Genomic DNA, 24,083 nt, shown 5'->3' on the forward strand with positions numbered 1-24,083 from the left:
TAGGATAAGCAATTTCAACTCTACAAACCCCATGGGGCCAAGAGCGGATAGCATGGCTTTGCTGACCCATCAACCAGCAGTAAATAGGGGTGCCGGAGAAAGTGTACTCTGACACCAAATACCCTGACATCTACCGCCGCGAGAGACTTGAGGCTCTCACTGGCCTACCAGAACCCAGAATTCAGGTAAGGCACCACATTTCAAGTCGGTTAAGACACAAAACAGTTTCCATGACAACAAATTGGTCTTGGACTACTAGCCACTAAACCACAACTTTTAAATGCAATAAGGTGTGGTTACAGAACCGACGAGCCAAATCCCATCACCAGGAAGGGTTGCCTTTGTCCATGAATCTCAACGGTGTTGCTGCCAACACCCCCGTGGCCCGTTCACACAACCCTATAACCTAATGCCCCAAGAGATTCAGTCAGGAACTAATTCAGACCACCACTTCACACCCGGGTGGAAGAAACGCATGTGAAGGCAACACTACCCAGGAAAACGGGCAACCACATAAACACAAATGATAGTCGAGTGTATGATGCCAGGGAGGTGAATAGGAGCAAAGTTGAGCAAATGAGACTCGACGAGTTGAGCATTGCGGTTCCGTGCAACAACACTCATCTGTATCACAAAGAAAATGGACATTACATCAAGTCTTTAAACAACATAAGCGTTAGCACAGGGCCAAAACATGTCCTGGTTGAATATGACAAATTTCCCTCAAATGAAACCATTGGTCCAGAGATGAGTGGTAATCCCTCCAATTCAAACACAGAACAACTTCGGCAGGTCCTCTCCAAAGCATGTTAAGTCCAGCATCCTCAAGTGAAGACCAGACACCTTTGGCCACTCCTTTCCTATTTGTGCCAGTGAGGAGCAAGAGTATTCTGATGAGATTCAGAGTAGGAAAATAGTGCCATGTCTGGCTTTTGAAATTTTATGTACATTTTCTGTCACAGCAACAACAAAAAGTGGTGGGTTCTTAACTTCAAAATGAAATGATGCCAGTTTGTTATAAAGAAACACTAGTATATTTAAATAAATATTTTATTTACCTTTGTTTGCAAACATGCAAAATAATATATATACGACATTTAATGTACCAGCACTGTGTACAAATGCATGTAATCAGTTTGCTTTGCTATATGTTTAATACAAAATGACAGCAAGGAATATTTACAATTGCCCTGGGGCATTTCCATATACAGATTTACAAAACCAATTGTGAAATGGAGAAATTCTGGTAACAAACTTTACCAACTCAGTTTTGTGTTTGAAATTTGGTTACATCAGTGATGTAGGCCTGATGTGAGCTTTCAGCAACAGCAATGCCCTGTTCGAGACTGTCAAACCTCTTTTTACAAAAATCTCTTCAGTGCACACAAAATTACAAAAGCCATCTTTGAGTATGTTACAGAAATGTTGATGATAAATCCTAGTAATCATAAAGGCATTCTACATATATCCACAATAAAGAAAATGTACAAAACATTCTTTAGCCTCCCCTGTGCTTACTACCAGTTGAGTAAAGGAACACAAAACATTGACTCAAAGGGAAGCTCCAAATGGTAAATTGTTATATCACTCAAAAATAAATAAATATAGATTATTATAGAAACTGTTTAACGTACTGTCTGGCCCATGAGACTATAGAATCATCTACAACAGGAAATGTATGTGAATTCCCGCAATGACCAAAATCTAGTTGAGAGACCAGGGCAATTTTTTTACATTAAAATGTCAGTTTTCATTATAGTAAACAAATCATTTTCAAAAGACATCCACAATAAAAGTGGACGACAGACTGATACAAATCTGGATATTTCCCCACAACCTAAAAAATACATGTTGAACCAGATCATTTCAGTGGGGCCTTTCTTGGAGGGAAGTTAGGGGATCCACAAAGGACATATTTTCTTTCAGTCATTCGAGATGGTGTGTGTGTGTATGTTCCACTTAGTTGGTGCTGACCAGGCTGCTCTCTGTGTGGTAATGATGCCGGCTTCAGACCGTGTTGGTGTTGTTGGCTGCAAAGGCATGCAGGTTTCCCAGCTGACTCAGGCCACTCTGGATGTGTGCTACGTGGATCTCGACGTTGTTCTGGAAGCAACTGCACAGACAAGACACACACATTTTGACCATGTGAACATGCACCCGTCATCTTGGCCATATTTATAGACCTTTCTCTGAAGACTTCTATCACCGCCATCCATCTCCCTGCATAACTCTAAATAGGACAAAACATTGGGGCAGAGAATGAGTGTGATATGTAGAGGCACTCACCTGAGGTTGGAGGGGTCTATTGAGCTCTTTATGTCATTCAGAGAGTCCATCAGTGATTTAAATTCAAAGGAGTTCAGGTCTCCTCCCTCAGCCAGACACTGGAGCACAAACAAATACATGATCAGGCAAACAAATAACTTGAGTAGGGCTGTGAGGCTGTGTGTGTGTACCTTACACTAACCTTGATCTGAAGCAACAAGGCGGTGAGGCCTGAGATGAGGTGTGTGAGGCTGGAGTTAGAAACACACTGCTGGTCGTCGCGGAGGGAGTTGGTCTGCTGCACTATCTCCTTGGCCTCTTCCTCACAGTGCTGACGCAGCTCTGTGGGCCGGTCTGCAGGCGCCATGCCCTGATCTGGGGCCAGCTATAGAGGGCGCAGGGACATAGATACTTAGATTCATGTTGTTGCAAAACTGTTCTGGGAGCAGCTGAAGAGAAAGAAGTTCATATAAGTTTTGGAAACACAAACACATTTTATTTACATTATTATTAAGCCGCCCTTTCGCTGATGACAATCTAAAACAACTATTGCTGATGTTTTGCTAGTCTTCGGTATGTCTTCTCACTAAGTACCCTCACAAGAGGCTTGGCTACATGCTACACATTTAACTGCAAAACTATCAAATATAGCCCATTTATTTGATGAGCCCGAAATAAGTTCTCACCTCGCAGCAGAACTGCTGGACCTCATGCAGCACCTTGTTCAGATCCTTATTGAGCTGCTCCAGCTCCAGGACTGTGGTGGCATACCGCTTCTGGAACTCCAGGCCTATAGGCATTGAGTACGACTTCTACAAAGACAAACAACACACATATCAATGTTAAGTGGTATACATGTACTTTTTGTCACTTATTTCCAAATTTCTTTGACTGAATATACTGTCTTGAAAATATTCTGTTATACTATTGTTATAGAACTATCTATGACCATACCAGTTTTTCAGCCTCTGAGTTCATATCTTTCAAGTGCTTGATGTGTTCCTTCTTGATCATAAGGATCTTGGAAAGCCTCGTCTAGGAGATAGAGGAGAGGGAGAGATTTTAGTGGGACATATTTACATGATATATGATCCTAGAGGCAAAGCAAAGACAGGAACACTCACCACTTGAACGAGGAACTTGACAGGGAATCCGCCGAGTGTATCCCCTTCAGCTCCGGAGAGTTTGCTTTTCCATGGAGACTGGCTGATGAGGGGGTCATTGTCCTGTCACAGGAATTGACGTGTCAATTCCAAATAAAGAAAACAATATTCAATTTAAGGGTCCGTCATATTCATCTTATAGCAATAGAAGTACATGAAGCATTCCCCGTAATCTCAAATGATCACAAATAAAACTGGAAAGGCAACTATAATGTGCACTGAAGCCCTTGTTTCATGCTTACCATGAGGACGGGTGTGGTGGCAGAGGGGTAAGTTTCCCTAGGTGGGGTCATGAAGTTCTGGAAGCGGGAGGGTCTCTGTTTCTGGGCAAAGGCTGAGATGGGCATGGTCTCGTTAGGCTCGTTACTCTGGAGAGGGAAGAAACACAACAGATATTTTAAATCAACTCTAGCTGGTAATGCAATAAATCACAATGGTATTGGCAATATCTTGTACATGTTCCCTCCCTTGCTGCTGATTTTCCGAAAGCCTATGAGCGTGATCGAGGAAGAAAAATGTATCGTCTTCTAGGTTGGTAATGCTTTCTTGGGGCTTGGACAAAACTGCTAGTGATGGCCAAAGACTTATGTGTTTGTGTCTGTGATGTCTGATGAGGTTAGAATCCCGGTTCTAACATAATGCTGAATGAGTGTTATGAAGGCTAGGCAGGCATACCAACACTTCGTAGTCAGGCACAGTGTGTGTGCCCAGCCCATTCCGGTCAAAGGTCACACGGTAAGTGGCAGCGCCTGTATCCACAGCATCAATCTGCCCAGTGAACAGGCCGTCATGGACTCCCCTGAGACGAGCTGGAATACACACAGACATCATCAATACTCAAAGCTGGCTGCACATACAAAAACAAGGAAATCTAATCTGGAGATATTTGCAGGTGACTTTGGTTGCTATGGCTACAGGTTTGTGGATATTTTACAGGTGACTATGATAGTTACTTTTAGGGTAAGGGCTGCTGATATTTAACAAGTCACTTTGGTTGCCATGACAACAGTGTTGTACCAGTGACTTTGGTTCCTATGACAAGCGGCAGGGGAATCTCATCAGGGAGGTCTTTGCAGTGTGACACGTCGGCAAGCTTCCTCTGCTGCAGCAGACGCATCTTCTGCCTCTTCTGCCCCAGTGCAGTCCGCTCCTCTGAAAAGAATGCAGATGAACACCTAGAGGGGAACATTTGAGTTAATTACAGACACAAATAACTGGTACACTTGGTGTGCATGAAAAAGAAAACCCCCCAAAATGTTTCATTCGATTCCATTGATATTTCCCAGAGATTCCATGGTGTCCATAAAGAGAAGCCAGTTCAGAAAGGGAACCTGAGTGCCCACCTCAACTGAGATTATTACTAACGTCTAATTGGTGCAATCACACCTACCTTACTTGGCGGCCCACTTAAGCTGACCGGTTCTGCTCACACATCCTGCTGCCGCTTGCTGCTACTGCTAGTATGCTGCAGCTAGCGGTTCATCGCCATGCTACCGCTTTATGATACATTTTCTTAGTGAATGCTCGCTAGCTGTGTTTTAACCTCACAAGCATGGTTCAATATGCTCATGATAAAATGTATGGCTGCTGCGGGGATGTCATTGATTGTGAGGATCAACTATGTTGCTGCATGAATGTTGTCCATCAATAGCCAGCTACAAACTAGCTAGCTTAGTATAATTAGTTGTCTCAAGAGTAGCCTATCGTATAGCCTACTTTGTTCCCAATGACAGATTTCAGGAAGTCTGTGCGCTCGGTGAACTCACACCCCATCATGGAGAATCATCCCTCGTCCATACAATTAGAAAGTAGCCAATGCTAGGATAGCTATAGAGGCCTAGGCGTTGATATTCCATGAGTGAGGAGCAATGCTTTCTGATCAGGAGCAGGAGATGGTACTTATGGCGATTCGATAGTCAAATCCAAATCAAATCAAGTATCTCAGTCTCTATGCAGTCAGTAATTTGTTTAGTGTAGCATCATTATCGAAAGTAGCCTAACTATCACTGCATGTCGTGCACCTCACGAGACTGCTGATACGGTGCCTTCCAGCAATATTCTACATTTTAGGGATCATCCCAATCACATTAGTTATTGTGACTTGCGCCGGCATTCACATTGTAAATGTTGTACAAATTATTTCTAACTATGGTTATTATTCTTTGGAACCTTTTTCCCTGTTACATTTTAAAGCTAGAAATGCATTCAAATGAACTTGCAGACTGGTCTGGATTAGTGTACTTGTATAGCTACACTTCTGCTCCATGCATAGTCACTTCACCCCTACCTACATGGACACATTACCTCGACTAACCTGTACCCCCTGTATAGTTTCGTTATTATTTTATTGCGTAAATATTTTGCGTAAATATTTTCTTAACTCTTTCTTGAACTGCACTGTTGGGCTTGTAAGTAAGCATTTCACAGTAAGGTCTACACTTGTTGTATTTGGAGCATGTGACAAAGTTTGATTTGATCAAATCAGGAGTGTCTGCTAGGACATTTGTGCATACTGTTTCACGAGTCACACTATTGGCATACATTTTACAGCATAGTTTCAGACAAAGTAGTTACATTTACTTCATCCTTATCTGCAGCAGTAGGTTTAGGCTGATTTATTAGCCAGGTTTAATCATGCATTTTACATATGTAGTCCTTCCTGTCGGTTCATCTTTGCATTCTATTAGTATTTTTCGAGTGACAGTTTTGTGACTCTATTCTAATTCTATCATATGATATTGTATGCTAATTTTAGTGATCGTTTCATTCTAGTAATCATGCATTAGCTACTGTTATTAATTCATTTAGTTCTATCAAGTGTTTTAGGCTTCAACTCTTATGCTGTGGGGAATGATAACAGGTTGTAGCTGATATTCTTTGCTTCATTATCTGCACACAGTACTGCATAATTGGAATGGCTGCCGATATTGCATTCATGGGAGCATGTGCATGGTTTGGCTCCGTATCCATGATCTTGTGCTAATTCATGCATTTCTTGTTACGTCTTGTATGATCTGCACATAGTCGTTAAGGCATGGTTGCTATTATTGCTATTGCCAATAGCACATGATGTTGTGGTGACAGATGCCAACACTGTCTACCCCTTCAATAGCATCTGCTTGGAGCATCGCAGTACGATGGCACATCATTTTAGGATAGTGGTAAACAAGTTTACGTGCATTATCATGCATGCTTGTACATGGTGCGTATGCAAGGCATCTAATACCCTGATGCCGCTCACACTGCTACAGTCATTGTAGTGGAACATGACTCATATCTACCACCGTTGTGCTGGCCCAAATGCTGTGGGCCGCTACACACACTGTTCAGCAGTCGAGCAGCGTGATATCTTGTGCTACTCGGATGGAGTAAGGCTGTCGTCAGCTAAACTTTTCTGGGTCTTTCCATCATTAAGAATATTTTCACAGAGGTACAGCTTCATTTGAAATAGTTACTACTGCCTAACTCAAACCATAAGCTTTCTTCCTCAGATTTCAAGTTATCACCGTATACCTTAGTGGGGAAGCTGACGCTTTATAGCTGTGAGATGACCAATTAAGGCTTGCTATAGTTTCAGCTGTGTTGGATGAGCAGTTGATACTAGCATTACCAAGCATGCGGTTGGCTTGCTAAACACCCTTATGGCGATTAGCTGTTAGCGATCAAGCAATATGCTGTGAGAGTATGGAATTTGAAATCATGGTAATTGGCCAGGCCAATGTACACAGTAACCAACATAACAGTTCAAAAGAAACACGTGGCTTTTCATTGCAACTTCACTATAACCATGACACTTCGTTATTATCAGTAGCATTTTATTAATATTCAAGTTATAACCTCTAAATATTATTTTAATATACAAATGAATAAAATGTCAGATTGGAGAGGAATTCAAATTGACGCACTAAACCATTCATACTAAGTTCAATGTGTTTTTCCCTCCACTTTTCAGAGCATTTCGCATAATGTCACTAATGCTGCTGTGGTTATTCCATAAGGCAATATGTTGTTAAAAGTGGTAAGAGGGGACACAGTAATGAGATAAAATTATATACTTCCGGAAAAATATGCTACTGAAAATATTAGGATATAAGCTTGGCTACGTTTCATTCAATTGCATCCCATTTAATAAGAGAGCCAATGCAAAACTGGCACCTGTTGTCATTCCTCGCATATATGCTGACCCTGCAAAAAGAGACGAAGTCCAGACAGTCTAAGCTATTTTAGAAAACTTTATGACTGGACATAGAGAATTAGTGAACTTACAGTGCCTTGCGAAAGTATTTCGGCCCCCTTGAACTTTGCGACCTTTTGCCACATTTCAGGCTTCAAACATAAAGATATAACACTGTATTTTTTTGTGAAGAATCAACAACAAGTGGGACACAATCATGAAGTGGAACATTTATTGGATATTTCAAACTTCTTTAACAAATCAAAAACTGAAAAATTGGGCGTGCAAAATTATTCAGCCTCTTTACTTTCAGTGCAGCAAACTCTCTCCAGAAGTTCAGTGAGGATCTCTGAATGATCCAATGTTGACCTAAATGACTAATGATGATAAATACAATCCACCTGTGTGTAATCAAGTCTCCGTATAAATGCACCTGCACTGTGATAGTCTCAGAGGTCCGTTAAAAGCGCAGAGAGCATCATGAAGAACAAGGAACACACCAGGCAGGTCCGAGATACTGTTGTGAAGAAGTTTAAAGCCGGATTTGGATACAAAAAGATTTCCCAAGCTTTAAACATCCCAAGGAGTACTGTGCAAGAGATAATATTGAAATGGAAGGAGTATCAGACCACTGCAAATCTACCAAGACCTGGCCATCCCTCTAAACTTTCAGCTCATACAAGGAGAAGACTGATCAGAGATGCAGCCAAGAGGCCCATGATCACTCTGGATGAACTGCAGAGATCTACAGCTGAGGTGGGAGACTCTGTCCATAGGACAACAATCAGTTGTATATTGCACAAATCTGGCCTTTATGGAAGAGTGGCAAGAAGAAAGCCATTTCTTAAAGATATCCATAAAAAAGTGTCGTTTAAAGTTTGCCACAAGCCACCTGGGAGACACACCAAACATGTGGAAGAAGGTGCTCTGGTCAGATGAAACCAAAATTGAACTTTTTGGCAACAATGCAAAACGTTATGTTTGGCGTAAAAGCAACACAGCTGAACACACCATCCCCACTGTCAAACATGGTGGTGGCAGCATCATGGTTTGGGCCTGCTTTTCTTCAGCAGGGACAGGGAAGATGGTTAAAATTGATGGGAAGATGGATGGAGCCAAATACAGGACCATTCTGGAAGAAAACCTGATGGATTCTGCAAAAGACCTGAGACTGGGACGGAGATTTGTCTTCCAACAAGACAATGATCCAAAACATAAAGCAAAATCTACAATGGAATGGTTCAAAAATAAACATATCCAGGTGTTAGAATGGCCAAGTCAAAGTCCAGACCTGAATCCAATCGAGAATCTGTGGAAAGAACTGAAAACTGCTGTTCACAAATGCTCTCCATCCAACCTCACTGAGCTCGAGCTGTTTTGCAAGGAGGAATGGGAAAAAATGTCAGTCTCTCGATGTGCAAAACTGATAGAGACATACCCCAAGCGACTTACAGCTGTAATCGCAGCAAAAGGTGGCGCTACAAAGTATTAACTTAAGGGGGCTGAATAATTTTGCACGCCCAATTTTTCAGTTTTTGATTTGTTAAAAAAGTTTGAAATATCCAATAAATGTCGTTCCACTTCATGATTGTGTCCCACTTGTTGTTGATTCTTCACAAAAAAATACAGTTTTATATCTTTATGTTTGAAGCCTGAAATGTGGCAAAAGGTCGCAAAGTTCAAGGGGGCCGAATACTTTCGCAAGGCACTGTATACATGCACACTGACCCACCTAAAAGGACTCATTTGAAAGTCACCTGCAGTGCATCACACTCAAGAACGGTGCCTTACCTTCAAATCCTTTCTGCAGGATAATTATTTTTTTGTCTACATTATAGGATAACGCTAAATCAATGTAGCTTATAATATAAATTGACAAGGAAATGTTAAGGGAGATATATAAACTCAGCAAAAAAAACATCCCCTTTTCAGGACCCTGTCTTTCAAAGATAATTCGTGAAAATCCAAATAACTTCACAGATCTTCATTGTAAAGGGTTCAAACACTGTTTCACATGCTTGTTCAAGGAACCATAAACAATTAATGAACATGCACCTGTGGAACGGTCGTTAAGACACTAACAGCTTACAGACAGTAGGCAAGTAAGGTCACAGTAATGAAAACTTGGGACACTGAAGAGGCCTTTCTACTGACTCTGAAAAACACCAAAAGAAAGATGCCTAGTGTCCCTGCTCATCTGCGTGAACGTGCCTTAGGCATGCTGCAAGGAGGCATGAGGACTACAGATGTGGCCAGGGCAATACATTGCAATGTCCGTACTGTGAGACGCCTAAGACGGCGCTACAGGGAGACAGGACGGACAGCTGATCGTCCTCGCAGTGGCAGACCACATGTAACAACACCCGCACAGGATCGATACATCTGAACATCACAACTGCGGGACAGGTACAGGATGGCAACAACAACTGCCTGAGTTACACCAGGAATGCACAATCCCTCCATCAGTGCTCAGACAGGCATACAAGCCCTATTGTGGACAGTTGTAAGGCAGGTCCTCACCAGACATCACCGGCAACAACGTCGCCCATGGACACAAACCCACCGTCGCTGAACCAGACAGGACTGGCAAAAAGTGCTCTTCACTGACGAGTCACGGTTTTGTCTCATCAGGGGTGATGGTCGGATATGCATTTATCGTCAAAGGAATGAGCGTTACACCGAGGCCTGTACTCTGGAGCAGGATCGATTTGGAGGTGGAGGGCCCGTCATGGTCTGGGGCGGTGTGTCACAGCATCATCAGACTGAGCTTCTTGTCATTGCATGCAATCTCAACGCTGTGCGTTACAGGGAAGACATCCTCCCCCTTCATGTGGTACCCTTTCTGCAGGCTCATCCTGACATGACCCTCCAGCATGACAATGCCACCAGTCATACTGCTCGATCTGGGCATGATTTCCTGCAAGACAGGAATGTCAGTGATCTACCATGGCTAGCGAAGAGCCCGGATCTCAATCCCATTGAGCACATCTGGGACCTATTGGATCGGAGGGTGAAGGCTCGGGCCATTCCCCCCGGAAATGTCCGGGAACTTGCTGCCTTGGTGGAAGAGTGAGGTAACATCTCACAGAAATAATAGGGCAAATCTGGTGCAGTCCATGAGGAGATGCACTGCAGTACTTAATGCAGCTGGTGGCCACACCAGATTCTGACTTTTGATTTTGACCCTCCCTTTTGTTCAGGGACACATTATTCAATTTCTGTTATTCACATGTATGTGGAACTTGTTCAGTTTATGTCTCAGTTGTTAAATCTTATGTTCATACAAATATTTACACGTTAAGTTTGCTGAAAATAAACGCAGTTGACAGTGAGAAGACGTTTCTTTTTTTGCTGAGTTTTGAAACAGTTGTGATAGGCATGAAGATGTAATTGACAACTATTAGAACATAGACAAATGCACACAACCTGTCCATAGCCTAATGATCAATTTTAGTGAAGCAGTGGGTGGCTATGATGACACTACATTTTAATTTAAGTGAGTGCTTTATCTAAATCTGTGCAAACACTTACTGGTATTTATTGCATTAATATATTAACTTCTAATTTACACATCTTGGTTTTCTTCACTGTTCGCTTTATGCACAATTCACGTACTGAATCTCCACTGGCCTCTCTTTAGCTTTTAAACGAGTAGTGTATATATAGACAATGAACAGCAATATAGTTTGAAACTTTTTCTAAAAACAAATAGGCCTAGTTGCACTTTTTCTAAAAACCCAGAATCTCTAGTTGCACAGCTAGCCTTAGACCACTGCGCCACTCGGGAGAGCCATGTCCTTTCTCTTAGTTGTCTGTTTCCTTGCACTCGTTCTGTGAGTGAGCTTCTGAGGAGGCGAGGCTAATCAGCCGTGTCGACACGCCCAACGTGGGTAGGAGGGCCGTGTAGACAACCGGTGACTTGAAAATAATAACTGGGTGGCCCTGCTTGAATTCACCTTCCTAGATACAGTAATCAACCATAGCATTGATTGTTAAAAGGTTCCTTTGTCTTCCTCAAACTCGGGTTGCATTTCGCGGCTGCAGCGCATGGTCAACTTAGTCTGATATGTAAATTCTTAGAGCACGTTTTATACCCTCGGGTCAAAAGGGCCGTTTCCGTCTTTATGACATGCTCTCTGGGTTCCCTGGGTTGTAGCTAGTTACAAGGCAAGGTATTAGAACTTATTATGATCTCATTTAGACTACTAAAATCACAGTTCTCTTTGATCTGGATATTTTCTACACAACAAAAAGGATGTAAACATCATATACAAATAATAACTTTTCAAGTAACGTTTTTGTTATAACGTCTTCATTTAAGTTTTAATGACAGCACAAAAATCGACATTCATTTTCATATTCCATCTATCATTGTTTTACCACCATTTTGGCTGAAATATAAATGTCCAAAGGTCAATTTATGTGTTCAATGTTCTGGCATTTTGGGCTGTAAACTCTTCCTAAGGCACACAGACATTCAAGCCTCTTACATTACAGACCAGAAGGGTTGGGCTGCTGCCTTAACATTTACGATGGGTGTGAGATCATAAACCCCTCAACCAATCCCTCTATACCTCTCCACCTGTGCGGGAGGAAGAGATCTCTCTGTAGAACCATGATCCACTGTAACCTGATCCTCATAGGCCACAACCTTGATATGGTAGAATGACTTAGCTTGATCATTTGATAATATCTAAATAGTGCTTTCTGCCGTAGCTACACAGTATTCTGGCTTTGCTGTTTTGGGGGATTGGTATAGCTACCACATTCACTGCTTGTAGTTAATTGTATATATTGATGCTGAAGGAGCAGATCCTATATCGCCAAGACATGCATTATTCAATAAATGGTTAAACATGTTTCTGCGTGAAGTATCATTGGTGGCTAGGGATCAGTGTTTTCCACAAGTACATAACCAGCCAGGCCACCCCCGGGTTAAACATTTTTAGCAGAAGGAGCTCTATTTTGGTGGCCTCTGGACATTCTAATGCCTTGATTCCATCCGAAATACACAGCAAAATGATTGAATACTTTATCAAGTTTACCTCCCAGATTGGATATATTAGTAGTGGTATTGTGTAGAAAGACATGACTTCACAATTTAAATTACAGAAAATGTACGAACTTAGTGTATTTTTTGTTGTTTTGGACATGGTCTAGGCCTATATGATCAGGACAATGTTCTATGTAAGAGAGCTTTGAAATACAAATCTGATTTGGAGGGCCAAGCTTTGAAAAGAGAATATGCTATAATAATGAACAATACCGTCTGGGTTTTCCCATCAGTCTCCTGATTGTCCCCCACTCCACACGGATCAACTTCCTGGTCTTCAGGTTAGGAAAGGACTCTTTCAAACACAGGCAGAAGTCATTGTCCCCTTCAAATAAAGGTCTGGAAGGAGAAAAAGTTGGCAGCACTCAATGGAATAAAGAACTCACTGTGAAAGTATGTAATACAGCTTACCTGTCTATGTTAGAGTAAAACCACTCGTAGATGCACCATTTGTGTGCTTTTGGCAGTTTGAGGAGGTTTCTCAATCGCAGACCAATTCTCTGAGACACTTTCTTATCTGGGGTTGTCACATTAGTAAACTTCTACAAGAAAACATACCAAAACAAATGAACAAGAATTAAGTTAGAGACATCTAGGTTAATCAGATCCTGACAGGTTGATAAATGATAGGCAATGATTCACATTACTTCCTCATGGATTAAAAAAGGATATATGCAAATATACTAAAATGGTGGTGGAGAAGGCAGACGTTTTACGTGTCCAACCGATTGTTTTTTTGTGTTTTATTAGCATTTTCTGTAACATTTTTTACAACTTATTTTGTACAGTTGAAGTCGGTAGTTTACATACACCTTAGCCAAATACATTTAAACTCAGTTTTTCACAATTCCTGACATTTAATCCTTGTAGAAATGTCCTGTCTTAGGTCAGTTAGGATCACCATTTTATTTTAAGAATGTGAAAATATCAGAATAATAGAAGAGTGATTTATTTCAGCATTTATCACATTCCCAGTGGGTCAAAAGTTCACATACACTCAATTAGTATTTGGTAGCATTGCATTTAAATTGTTTAACTTGGGTCAAACATTTCAGGTAGCCTTCCACAAGCTTCCCACAATAAGTTGGGTGAATTTTGGCCCATTCCTCCTGACAGAGCTGGTGTAACTGAGTCAGGTTTGTAGGCCTCCTTGCTCACACAAGCTTTTTCAGTTCTCCCCACAAATGTTCTATAAGATTGAGGTCAGGGCTTTGTGACGGCCACTCCAATACCTTTACTTTGTTGTCCTTAAGCCATTTTGCCACAACTTTGGAAGTATGCTTGGGGTCATTGTCCATTTGGAAGACCCATTTGCGACCAAGCTTTAACTGATTGCTTGAGATGTTGCTTCAATATATCCACATAATTGTCCTGCCTCATGATGCTATCTATTTTGTTTCATGCCTCATGATGCTGGCACCCCTGTGCTTCACGGTTGGGATGGTGTTCTTTGGTTTGCAAGCATCCCCCTTTTTCCTTCAAACATAACGATGGTCATTATGCCAAACAGTTCTATTTTTGTTTCATCAGACCAGAGGACATTTCTCCAAAAAGTACAATCTTTGTCCCCATGTGCAGTTGCAAATTGTAGTCTGGCTTTTTTTACGGCGGTTTTGGAGCAGTGGCTTCTTCCATGCTAAGCAGCTTTTCAGGTTATGTCCATATAGGACTCGTTTTACTGTGGATATAAATACTTTGGTACCCGTTTCCTCTAGCATCTTCACAAGGTCCTTTGCTGTTCTGGGATTGATTTGCACTTTTCGCACCAAGGTATGTTCATCTCTAGGATACCGAATGCGTCTCCTTCCTGAGCGGTATGACGGCTGCAGGGTCCCATGGTGTTTCTCATGACTGCGCGTCACGAGCCCGTGGCTCTCTGCCAGACCTCTGAGTCATTCCCCTTTCATTCAGCCCCCTTCATAGTAGAAGCATCAAACAACGTTCTAAAGACTGTTGACATCTAGTGGAAGCCTTAGGAAGTGCAAGATGACCAATATCCCACTATACCTTCAATACGGGATGAGTTGAAAAACTACAAACCTCAGATTTTTTCTCAGGTTTTTGCCTGCCATATGAGTTCTGTTATACTCACAGACATCATTCAAACAGTTTTAGAAACGTCAGAGTGTTTTCTATCCAAATATACTAATAATATGCATATCTTAGCTTCTGGGCCTCAGTAGCAGGCAGTTAACTCTGGGCACCGTATTCATCCAAGCTACTCAATACTGCCCCCCAGCAGTAAGAAGTTAAAGGCAGTCAACTTAGTGTATGTAAACTTCTGACCCACTGGAATTGTGATACAGTGAATAAGTGAAATAATCTGTCTGGAAACAATTGTAGCAAAAATGTCTTGTGTCATAAACAAAGTAGATGTCCTAACCAACTTGCCAAAACTATAGTTTGTTAACAAGAAATTTGTGGAGTGGTTGAAAAACCGAGTTTCAATCACTCCAACTGTACATAATGTTGCCGCTACCGTCTCTTATGACCAAAAATAACTTCTGGACATCAGGATTGCGATTACTCACCACGGACTGGCAAAACCCCTTTTTCCCTTTAAAGAGCCCGACGCGAATGATATTCTGCTTTCTCTGAACAGGCACAGATCCCCATGATTTGTGTGAAGAATAGGTGGAGAAATAGGGGTCAAAGGGTTGGCTGCCTTCTGAGAAATTGTAGGCGATCGAAAAACCTCCACTTCCTTCCATTTTTCTAGCAAACGTGCAATCTTTGGAGAATAAAATCAATGACCTACGCACAAGATTAAAATACTAACGGGACATTAAAAACAATAATATCTTATGCTTCACGGAGTCGTGGCTGAACGCCGACATTATCAACATACAGCTGGCTGGTTATACGCTGTACCGGCGGGATAGAACAGCGGCATTTGGTAAGACAAGGGGCGGCGGACTACGTATTTTGCCCGCCTGAGGTAGAGTATCTCATGATAAGCTGTAGACCACACTATCTGTATTTTTCATAGCTGTTTACATACCACCCACAGTCAAAGGCTGGCACTAAGACAGCATTGAATGAGCTGTAACAAGAAAATGCTCACCCAGGAGACGGCACTCCTAGAAGCCAGGGACTTTAAACGCAGGGAAACTTAAATCTGTATTACCAAATTTCTACCAGCATGTCAAAAGTGCAACCAGAGAAAAAAAACAATTCTGGACAACCTTCACTCTAAACACAGAGACACATACAAAGCTCTCCCTCGTCCCTCCATTTGGCAAATCTGAAAATAATTATATCACCCTGATTACAAGCAAAAATTAAAGCAGGAATCACCAGTGACTAGATCAATAAAAAAAGTGGTCAGGTGAAGCAGATGCTAAGGTACAGGACTGTTTTGCTAGCACAGACTGGAATATGTGCTGGGATTCCTTCGATGGTATTGAGGAGTACACAACAGTCACTGGCTTCATCAATAAGTGCATCGATGACGTCCTCCCCACAGTCAACGTACGTACATACTCCAACCAGAAGCCATGTATTACATGCAACATCCGCACTGAGCTAAAGGCTAGAGCTGCCGCTTTCAAGGAGCGGGACTCTAACAAGGAAGATAATAAGAACTCTTGCTATGCCCTCCGACAAACCATCGAACTGGCAAAGAATCAATACAGGACTAAGATCAAATCGTACTACACCGACTGACACTCGTCCCATCTCGCCGAAGTGCTTTGAAAGGCTAATCATGGCTCACATTAACACCATTATTCCAGAAACCCTAGACCCACTCCAATTTGCATACCGACCCAACAGATCCACAGATGATGCAATCTCTATTGCACTCCACACTGCCCTTTCACACCTAGACAAAAGGAACACCTACGTGAGAATGCTATTCATTGACTACAGCTCAGCGTTCAACACCATAGTGCCCTAAAAGCTCATCACTAAGATAAGGACCCTGGGACTAAACACCATCCTCTGCAACTGAATCCTGGACTTCCTGATGGGCCTCTCCCAGGTGGTGAGGGTAGACAGCAACACATCCGCCACACTGCTCCTCAACACAGGGGCCCCTCAGGGATGCGTGCTCGGTCCCCCCGTTTCTCCCTGTTCACTCACGACTGCACGGCCAGGCACAACTCCAATACCATCATTAAGTTTGCCGATGACACAACAATGGTAGGCCTGAGCACCGACAATGACGAGAGCCTATAGGGAGGTCAGAGACCTGGCTGCGTGGTGCCAGGACAACAACCTCTCCCTCAACGTGATCAAGACAAAGGAGATGATTGTGGACTAAAGGAAAAAGAGGACTGAGCACGCCCCCATTCTAATCGACTGGGCTGCAGTGAAGCAGGTTGAGAGCTTTAAGTTCCTTGGTGTCTACATCGCCAACAAACTAACATGGTCCAAGCACACCAACATTCGTGAAGAGGGCACGACAAAACCTATTCCACCTCAGGAAACTAAAAAGATTTGGCATGAGTCCTGAGATCCTCAAATGGTTCTACAGCTGCATCATCAAGAGCAGGAACAACTACTCCAAGTCTCAGAGCGAGTGACGTCACCGATTGAAAAGCTATTAGTGCGCACCCCGCTAACTAGCTAGCCATTTCACATCGGTTACACCAGCCTAACCTCGGGAGTTGATAGGCTTGAAGTCAAACAGCTCAATGCTTGAAGCACAGCGAAGAGCTGCTGTCAAACTCACGAAAGTGCTGTTTGAACGAATGCTAACGAGTCTGCTGCTGCCTACCATCGCTCAGTCAGACTGCTCTATCAAATAATAGACTTAATTATAACATAATAAAACACAGAAATACGAGCCTTTGGTCATTAATATGGTCGAATCAGGAAACTATCATTTCGAAAACAAAACGTTTATTCTTTCAGTGAAATACGGAACCGTTCCGTATTTTATCTAACGGGTGGCATCCCTAAGTCTAACTTGGCAAGTCAGTTAAGAACACATTCTTATCTTCAATGACGGCCTAGGAACGGTGAGTTAACTGCCTTGTTCAGGGGCAGAACGACAGATTTTTACCTTGTCAGCTCGGGGATTCGTTTTTGCAACCTTCCGGTTACTAGTCCAACGCTCTAACCACCTGCCTTACATTGCACTCCACGAGGAGCCTGCGTGGCAGGCTGACTACCTGTTACGCGAGGGCAGCAAGAAGCCAAGCTAAGTTGCTAGCTAGCATTAAACTTATGAAAAAAACTATCCATCTTCACATAATCACTAGTTAAGTACACATGGTTGATGATATTACTAGTTAATCTAGCGTGTCCTGCATTGCATATAAAATCGGTGCGGTGCCTGTTAATTTCTCACCGAATCATAGCCTACTTCACCAAACGGGTGATGATTTAGCACTGTCGTTGCACCAAACCTAACCATAAATATCAATGCCTTTCTTTAAAATCAATACACAAGTATATATTTTTTAAACCTGCATATTTAGTTAATATTGCCTGCTAACATGCATTTCTTAGAATTAGGGAAATTGTGTCACTACTCTTGCGTTCCGTGCAAGCAGTCAAGGTATATGCAGCAGTTTGGTCCGCCTGGCTCGTTGCGAACTGTGTGAAGTCCATTCATTCCTAACAAAGACCGTAATTAATTTGCCAGAATTGTACATAATTATGAAATAACATTGACGGTTGTACAATGTAACAACAATATTTAAATAAAGGTGTAAAATAAATAAATATTTTTTTATTTTTTATTTATGAAATAAAAATCGGTGTCCAAAAATACCGATTTACGATTGTTATGAAAACTTGAAATCGGCCATAATTAAATCGGTCGACCTCAAGAAGAGAGACTGCATTGCCCATCTGTGTGAGCTGGAGCCCTTACCTGGGGCACAGAGGTGACCCTTTGGCTCCTTCTAGGGGATCTGGATGGGAGGCGCTGTTCCTCCTCTTCCCCGAACAGTCTGCTACTCTTGGAGCTCCGCGTCGGCTGGACACAGGGAGGGCAGGGTCAGCATATGGGTGATAATGTTAATGTTTTAACATGTTTTTAAAATGTGCAGATAGTTTTGCTTATTAAACATTCCTACTCCATCTAAGATGAAACTGGGGCACTGATTTGTTGATAATACAAATGAAGTGTCAACATGGTAGAATTGATTGTGCAAATCAGACCAATGATGGTTATTTGAACAGAAAGACAAACTGCTCATGGGTAGTAAAAAAAAAAAAAAAAAAAGTGAGTTACATAGTAATATTATTTGACGATTATATAGACAATATCACATTCATGCCCTAGTTGGCTATTTTTCCTTCATAGCTTGTTCCCCATCCTTTTAAAAAAAAGGTAGCCAATTTGTTTTCAGAACTTTTATTTCCATGACTGATAAAAAAAGTGTTCTCATGGCTATCTTGTCCCTCTGCAGCAGAGATATGGTGAGCAATATGTTTGGAACATTGAATCGCAATAAAATCACAGCATCAAATTGCAATACATACAATACCAGTCAAAAGTTCAGACACGCCTACTCATTCAAGGGTTTACATTTTTATTTTTTAAAACTATTTCCTACATTGTAGAATAATAGTGAAGACATCAAAACTATGAAATAACATATGGAATCATCAGGTAACCAAAAAAATCTTAAATATATTTTAGATTCTTCAAAGAAGCCACCCTTAGTCTTGACAGAGTTCCACACTTTTGGCATTCTCTCAACCAGCTTCACCTGGAATGCTTTTCCAACAGTCTTGAAGGAGTTCCCAGATATGCTGGGCACTTGTTGGCTGCTTTTCCTTCACTTTGCAGTCCAACTCATCCAAAACCATCTCAATTGGGTTGAGGTCGGGTGATTGGGGAGGCCAGCTCATCTGATACAGCACTCCATCGCTCTCCTTCTTGGTCAAATAGCCATTACACAGCCTAGATGTGTGTTGGGCCATTGTCCTGTTGAAAAACAAATGATAGTGGGACTAAGTGCAAAGCAGATGGAATGGCGTATCGCATCAGAAAAGTGTGGTTGCCATGCTGGTTAAGTGTGCTTTGAATTCTAAATAAAATCAGACAGTGTCACCAGCAAAGCACCCCCACACTATCACACTTCCTCCATTCTTCAAAGTGGGAACAACGCATGCAGAGATCATCCGTTCACATACTGTGTCGCAATTTGTACTCAGACCAAAAGGACACATTTCCACTGGTCTAACGTCCATTGCAGGTAGCCTAGTGGTTAGAGCATTGGGCCAGTAATTAAAAGGTTGCTGGATAGAATCACTAAGCTGACAAGGTAAAAATTTGTCGTTCTGCCCCTGAACAAGGCAGTTAGCCCACTGTTCCCCGGTAGGCCGTCACAGTAAATAAGAATTTGTTCTTAACTGACATGCCTAGTTAAATGAAGGTTAAATGTACAAAAAATTAATTGCTTGTGTTTCTTGGCCCGAGCAAGTCTCTTTCTTATTGGTGTCTTTTAGTAGTGGTTTCTTTGCAGCAATTCAAACATGAAGGCCTGATTCACGCAGTCTCCTCTGGACAGTTGATGTTGAGATGCGTCTATACTTGAACTCTGTAACTAATGGACTTATCCTGTGCAGCAGAGGTAACTCTGGGTCTTCCTTTCCTGTGGAGGTTCTCATGAGAGCCCGTTTCATCATAGTATTTTTTTTAGGTCACTTTTCAATGCGTTTTCATTGGGAATCCAGATTTCTAAGGGACCTTTTTGCTGTTTTTCCTTTGTGTAATGAAGGAGTATGGCCATCTTGAACAAGGATAACTTGAAGTTAACTGTTAGATAGAGGCGCGACCAGAATGCTAGATACAGTTTGTTTTCCTCTTGTATTGAACACAGAGCATCCAGTCTTCAATTTTATCGATTATTTACTTAAAAAAATAACTAAAGTTGTATTACAAAAGTAGTTTGAAATGTTTTGGCAAAGTTTACACGTAACTTTTGAGATATTTTGTAGTCACGTTGCGCAAGTCGGAACCGGTGTTTTTCTGGACATTTTTCTGGACATTTTGGATATATATCAACGGATTTAATCAAACAAACGACCATTTTGTGGTGTTTATGGGAAATATTGGAGTGCCAACAAAAGACGCTCGTCAAAGGTAAGGCATGAATTATATTTTTATATCAGAGTTGTGTAGAGCCTGCAGGGTTGAAATATGCTTCTCTCTTTGTTTACTATGGTGCTATCCTCAGATAATAGCATCGTTTGCTTTCGCCGAAAAGCCTTCTTGAAATCTGACATGTTGGCTGAATTCACAACAAGTGTAGCTTTAATTTGCGATCTTGCATGTGTGATTTCATGAAAGTTAGATTTTTATAGTAATTTATTTGAATTTGGCGCTATGCATTTTCTCTGGCTTTTGGCCAGGTGGGACACTACCATCCCACATATCCCAGAGAGGTTAAGCAAAGAGAAACGACAGTCCATCATTACGTTTGAGCTGTTCTTGCCATAATATGGACTTGGTCTTTTACCAAATAGGGCTATCTTCTGTAAACCACCCCTACCTTGTCACAACACAACTGATTGGCTCAAACGCATTGAGGAAATAGAATCTACAAATTAACAAGACACACCTGTTAATTGAAATGCATTCCAGGTGCATACCTCATGAAATTGGTTGAGAGAATGCCAAAACTGTGCAAAGCTGTCATCAAGGCAAAGCGTGGCTATTTGAAGAAACTCAAAATGTAAAATATATTTTGATTTGTTTAACACTTTTTTGGTTACTACATGATTCCATGTGTGTTATTTCAAATTGTTGATGTCTTCACTATTATTCTACAATGTAGAAAATAGTACAAATAAAGAAAAACCCTTGAATGAACAGGTGTCCAAACTTTTTACTAGAACTGTATATAAATCGTGAGAATCGCAATACATATCATACCAGCAAAGTATTGTGATAATATCGCATCGTGAGGGCCGTGGCAATCCCCAGCCCAACTCATGTGAAGTGCTGATAAGAGTGTCTGCGCCGACTTAATCAATAATGGTTGAATTACCAGAGATTAAATCCATATGAGCCCTAAAGAGTTCCAAGGCATAGACGGGAGGAAGGGCTACATTGGTCATCTCACCGTTTCCATGGACACCAGGGTGTGTCGTCCTCTCGTGTTGTGAGCTTTTGTTTGCTTCTCATTCAAAGTATTTGACAGACTGCCCTCTGGAAATGTACAACATAGGGCATTATCAAAAATAGATTAAACTCACAATACCCTGACAAGTCACAACTGCTCCCTCATTGTTTAGACAGTATATTTTCCCAAACTTTGAAGTGTCCTCCTTTCCCAGTCTCCTTCCTTCATGACCATTGATACAGTGGCTTGCGAAAGTATTCACCCCCTTGGCATTTTAACTATTGTGTTGCCTTACAACCTGGAATATTTTTTTTTTTCTTTTTTTTGGGGGGGGGGGGGGGGGGGGGGGGGGATTGTATCACTTGATTTACACAACATGTCTAACACTTTGAAGATGCAAAATATTTTTGTGAAACAAGCAAGAAATAAGAAAAAAAATAAGAACATGAGCATGCATAACTATTCACCCACCAAAGTCAATACTTTGCAGAGCCACCTTTTGCAGCAATTACAGCTGCAAGCCTCTTGGGGTATGACTCTATAAGCTTGACACATCAAGCCATTGGGATTTTTGACCATTCAAGGTAAAACTGCTCCAGCTCCTTCAAGTTGGATGGGTTCCGCTGGTGTACAGCAATCTTTAAGTCATATAACAGAATCTCAATTGGATTGAGGTCTGGGCTTTGACTAGGCCATTCGAATAGATTTAAATGTTTCCCCTTAAACCACTCAAGTGTTGCTTTAGCAGTATGCTTGGGGTCATTGTCCTGCTGGAAGGTGAACCTCGGTCCCAGTCTCAAATCTGGAAGACTAAAACAAGTTTCCCTCAAGAATTTCCCTGTATTTAGCGCCATCCATCATTCCTTCAATTCTGACCAGTTTCCCAGTCCCCACCGATGAAAAACATCCCCACAGCATGATGCTGCCACAACAATTCACTGTGGGGATTGTGTTCTCGGGGTGATGAGAGGTGTTGGGTTTGTGCCAGACAGCGTTTTCCTCGATGGCCGAAAAGCTCAATTTCAATCTCATCTGACCAGAGTACCTTCTTCCATATGTTTGGGGAGTCTCCCAACTGCCTTTTGGTGAACACCAAACGTGTTTGCTTATTTTTTCTTTAAGTAATGGCTTTTTTTCTGGCCACTCTTCCGTAAAGCCCAGCTCTGTGGAGTGTACGGCTTAAAGTGGTCCTATGGACAGATACTACAATCTCCACTGTGGAGCTTTGCAGCTCCTTCAGGGTCATCTTTGGTCTCTTTGTTGCCTCTCTGATTAATCCCCCCCTTGCCTGGACTGTGAGTTTTGGTGGGCAGCCCTCTCTTGGCAGGTTTGTTGTGGTGCCATATTCTTTCAATTTTTTAATAATGGATTTAAATGGTGCTCCGTGGGATGTTCAAAGTTTCGGATACTTTTTTACAACTCAACCCTGATCTGTACTTCTACACAACTTTGGAGAGCTCCTTGTTTGGAGAGCTCCTTGGTCTTCATGGTGCCGTTTGCTTGTTGGTGCCCCTTGCTTAGTGGTGTTGCAGACTCTGGGGCCTTTCAGAACAGGTGTATATATACACCGAGATCATGTGACACTTAAATAAAGTCCACCTGTGTGCAATCTAACTAATTATGTGACTTCTGAAGGTAATTGGTCGCACCAGATCTTATTTAGGGGCTTCATAGCGAAGGGGGTGAATACATATGCACACACCACTTTTCAGTTTTACATTTTTTTAAACAAAGTTACTTTTGCAAGGCACCGTCGGTGACAGGACTAGTTTCCACACTATTGCTTTATCAAGTCTCCTGTGATCATTGGTCATACAGGAAAGGAGTCAAGAAGAGTAAAACTACCTAACAGATTTTTACCACATCATACATTGAGGATGACATAAGTTAATAAAGTCCTTCGACTCAGACTATTTGATGACTACGGTAAAACAATTGACAAGTTAAGACTTCAGATTGGCTTAGTTACGGGTCTACGACACATCCCTTGCGTGTTGCATTTTTAAGCCAGTCATTCGTGAATCTACTAAAGACGCCTAATCCAATGAGGTACTGACATCTCCAACCTCTCAATCTCAGTGGGGTCACAGAAAGTGGATGTTTCCGGTTCTCAGGGATAGAGTATTTTCAACCTAACTTCCATTTCTCCTGAAAAACGGATGTGGGAACTCCACAACAAACGTAGCAGGTGTTGTTTTACACCTGCTACGTTTGTTTCCCTCGTGAAGAGGTTGGCAACCTCAGTTCAAACACATATGCAATACATACACAGCTTTCAGAAAGTATTCACATCCCTTGACTTATTTCACATTTTGTTAAAGCCGAATTTAAAATGGATTACATTTAAATTGTGTCTCACTGGTCAACACCAAATATCCCATAATGTCAAAGTGGAATTA

At 41.8% G+C, this 24,083-nt stretch overlaps 1 protein-coding gene across 1 annotated transcript; it reads right to left on the reverse strand.

The window, feature by feature from the left end:
- Positions 1–1,086: 1,086 nt before the first annotated feature.
- On the reverse strand, positions 1,087–21,708 carry LOC110530910 (protein lin-9 homolog). Its single transcript, XM_021614211.2, has 13 exons — positions 21,685–21,708; positions 18,480–18,584; positions 13,067–13,197; positions 12,869–12,994; positions 4,446–4,603; positions 4,104–4,237; positions 3,671–3,796; positions 3,390–3,491; positions 3,220–3,300; positions 2,952–3,077; positions 2,468–2,650; positions 2,287–2,384; positions 1,087–2,113 (listed from the first exon to the last, which is right to left on the reverse strand). The coding sequence occupies exons 1-13, from the start codon at positions 21,691–21,693 to the stop codon at positions 2,008–2,010; spliced, it is 1,485 nt and encodes a 494-aa protein (XP_021469886.2). The 5' UTR covers positions 21,694–21,708; the 3' UTR covers positions 1,087–2,007.
- Positions 21,709–24,083: the final 2,375 nt, after the last annotated feature.

The sequence above is a fragment of the Oncorhynchus mykiss genome, chromosome 8 (genome assembly GCF_013265735.2).
Source record: "Oncorhynchus mykiss isolate Arlee chromosome 8, USDA_OmykA_1.1, whole genome shotgun sequence".
Taxonomy (NCBI): Eukaryota; Metazoa; Chordata; class Actinopteri; order Salmoniformes; family Salmonidae; genus Oncorhynchus; species Oncorhynchus mykiss.

Coding starts and splice junctions, on each gene's coding strand:
- LOC110530910 (XM_021614211.2), bottom strand. Junction 4,238..4,445: donor CATAGGAACCAAAGTCACTG/GTACAACACTGT, acceptor TGTGTATTCCAG/CTCGTCTCAGGGGAGTCCAT. Junction 2,385..2,467: donor CCTTGTTGCTTCAGATCAAG/GTTAGTGTAAGG, acceptor TTTGTGCTCCAG/TGTCTGGCTGAGGGAGGAGA.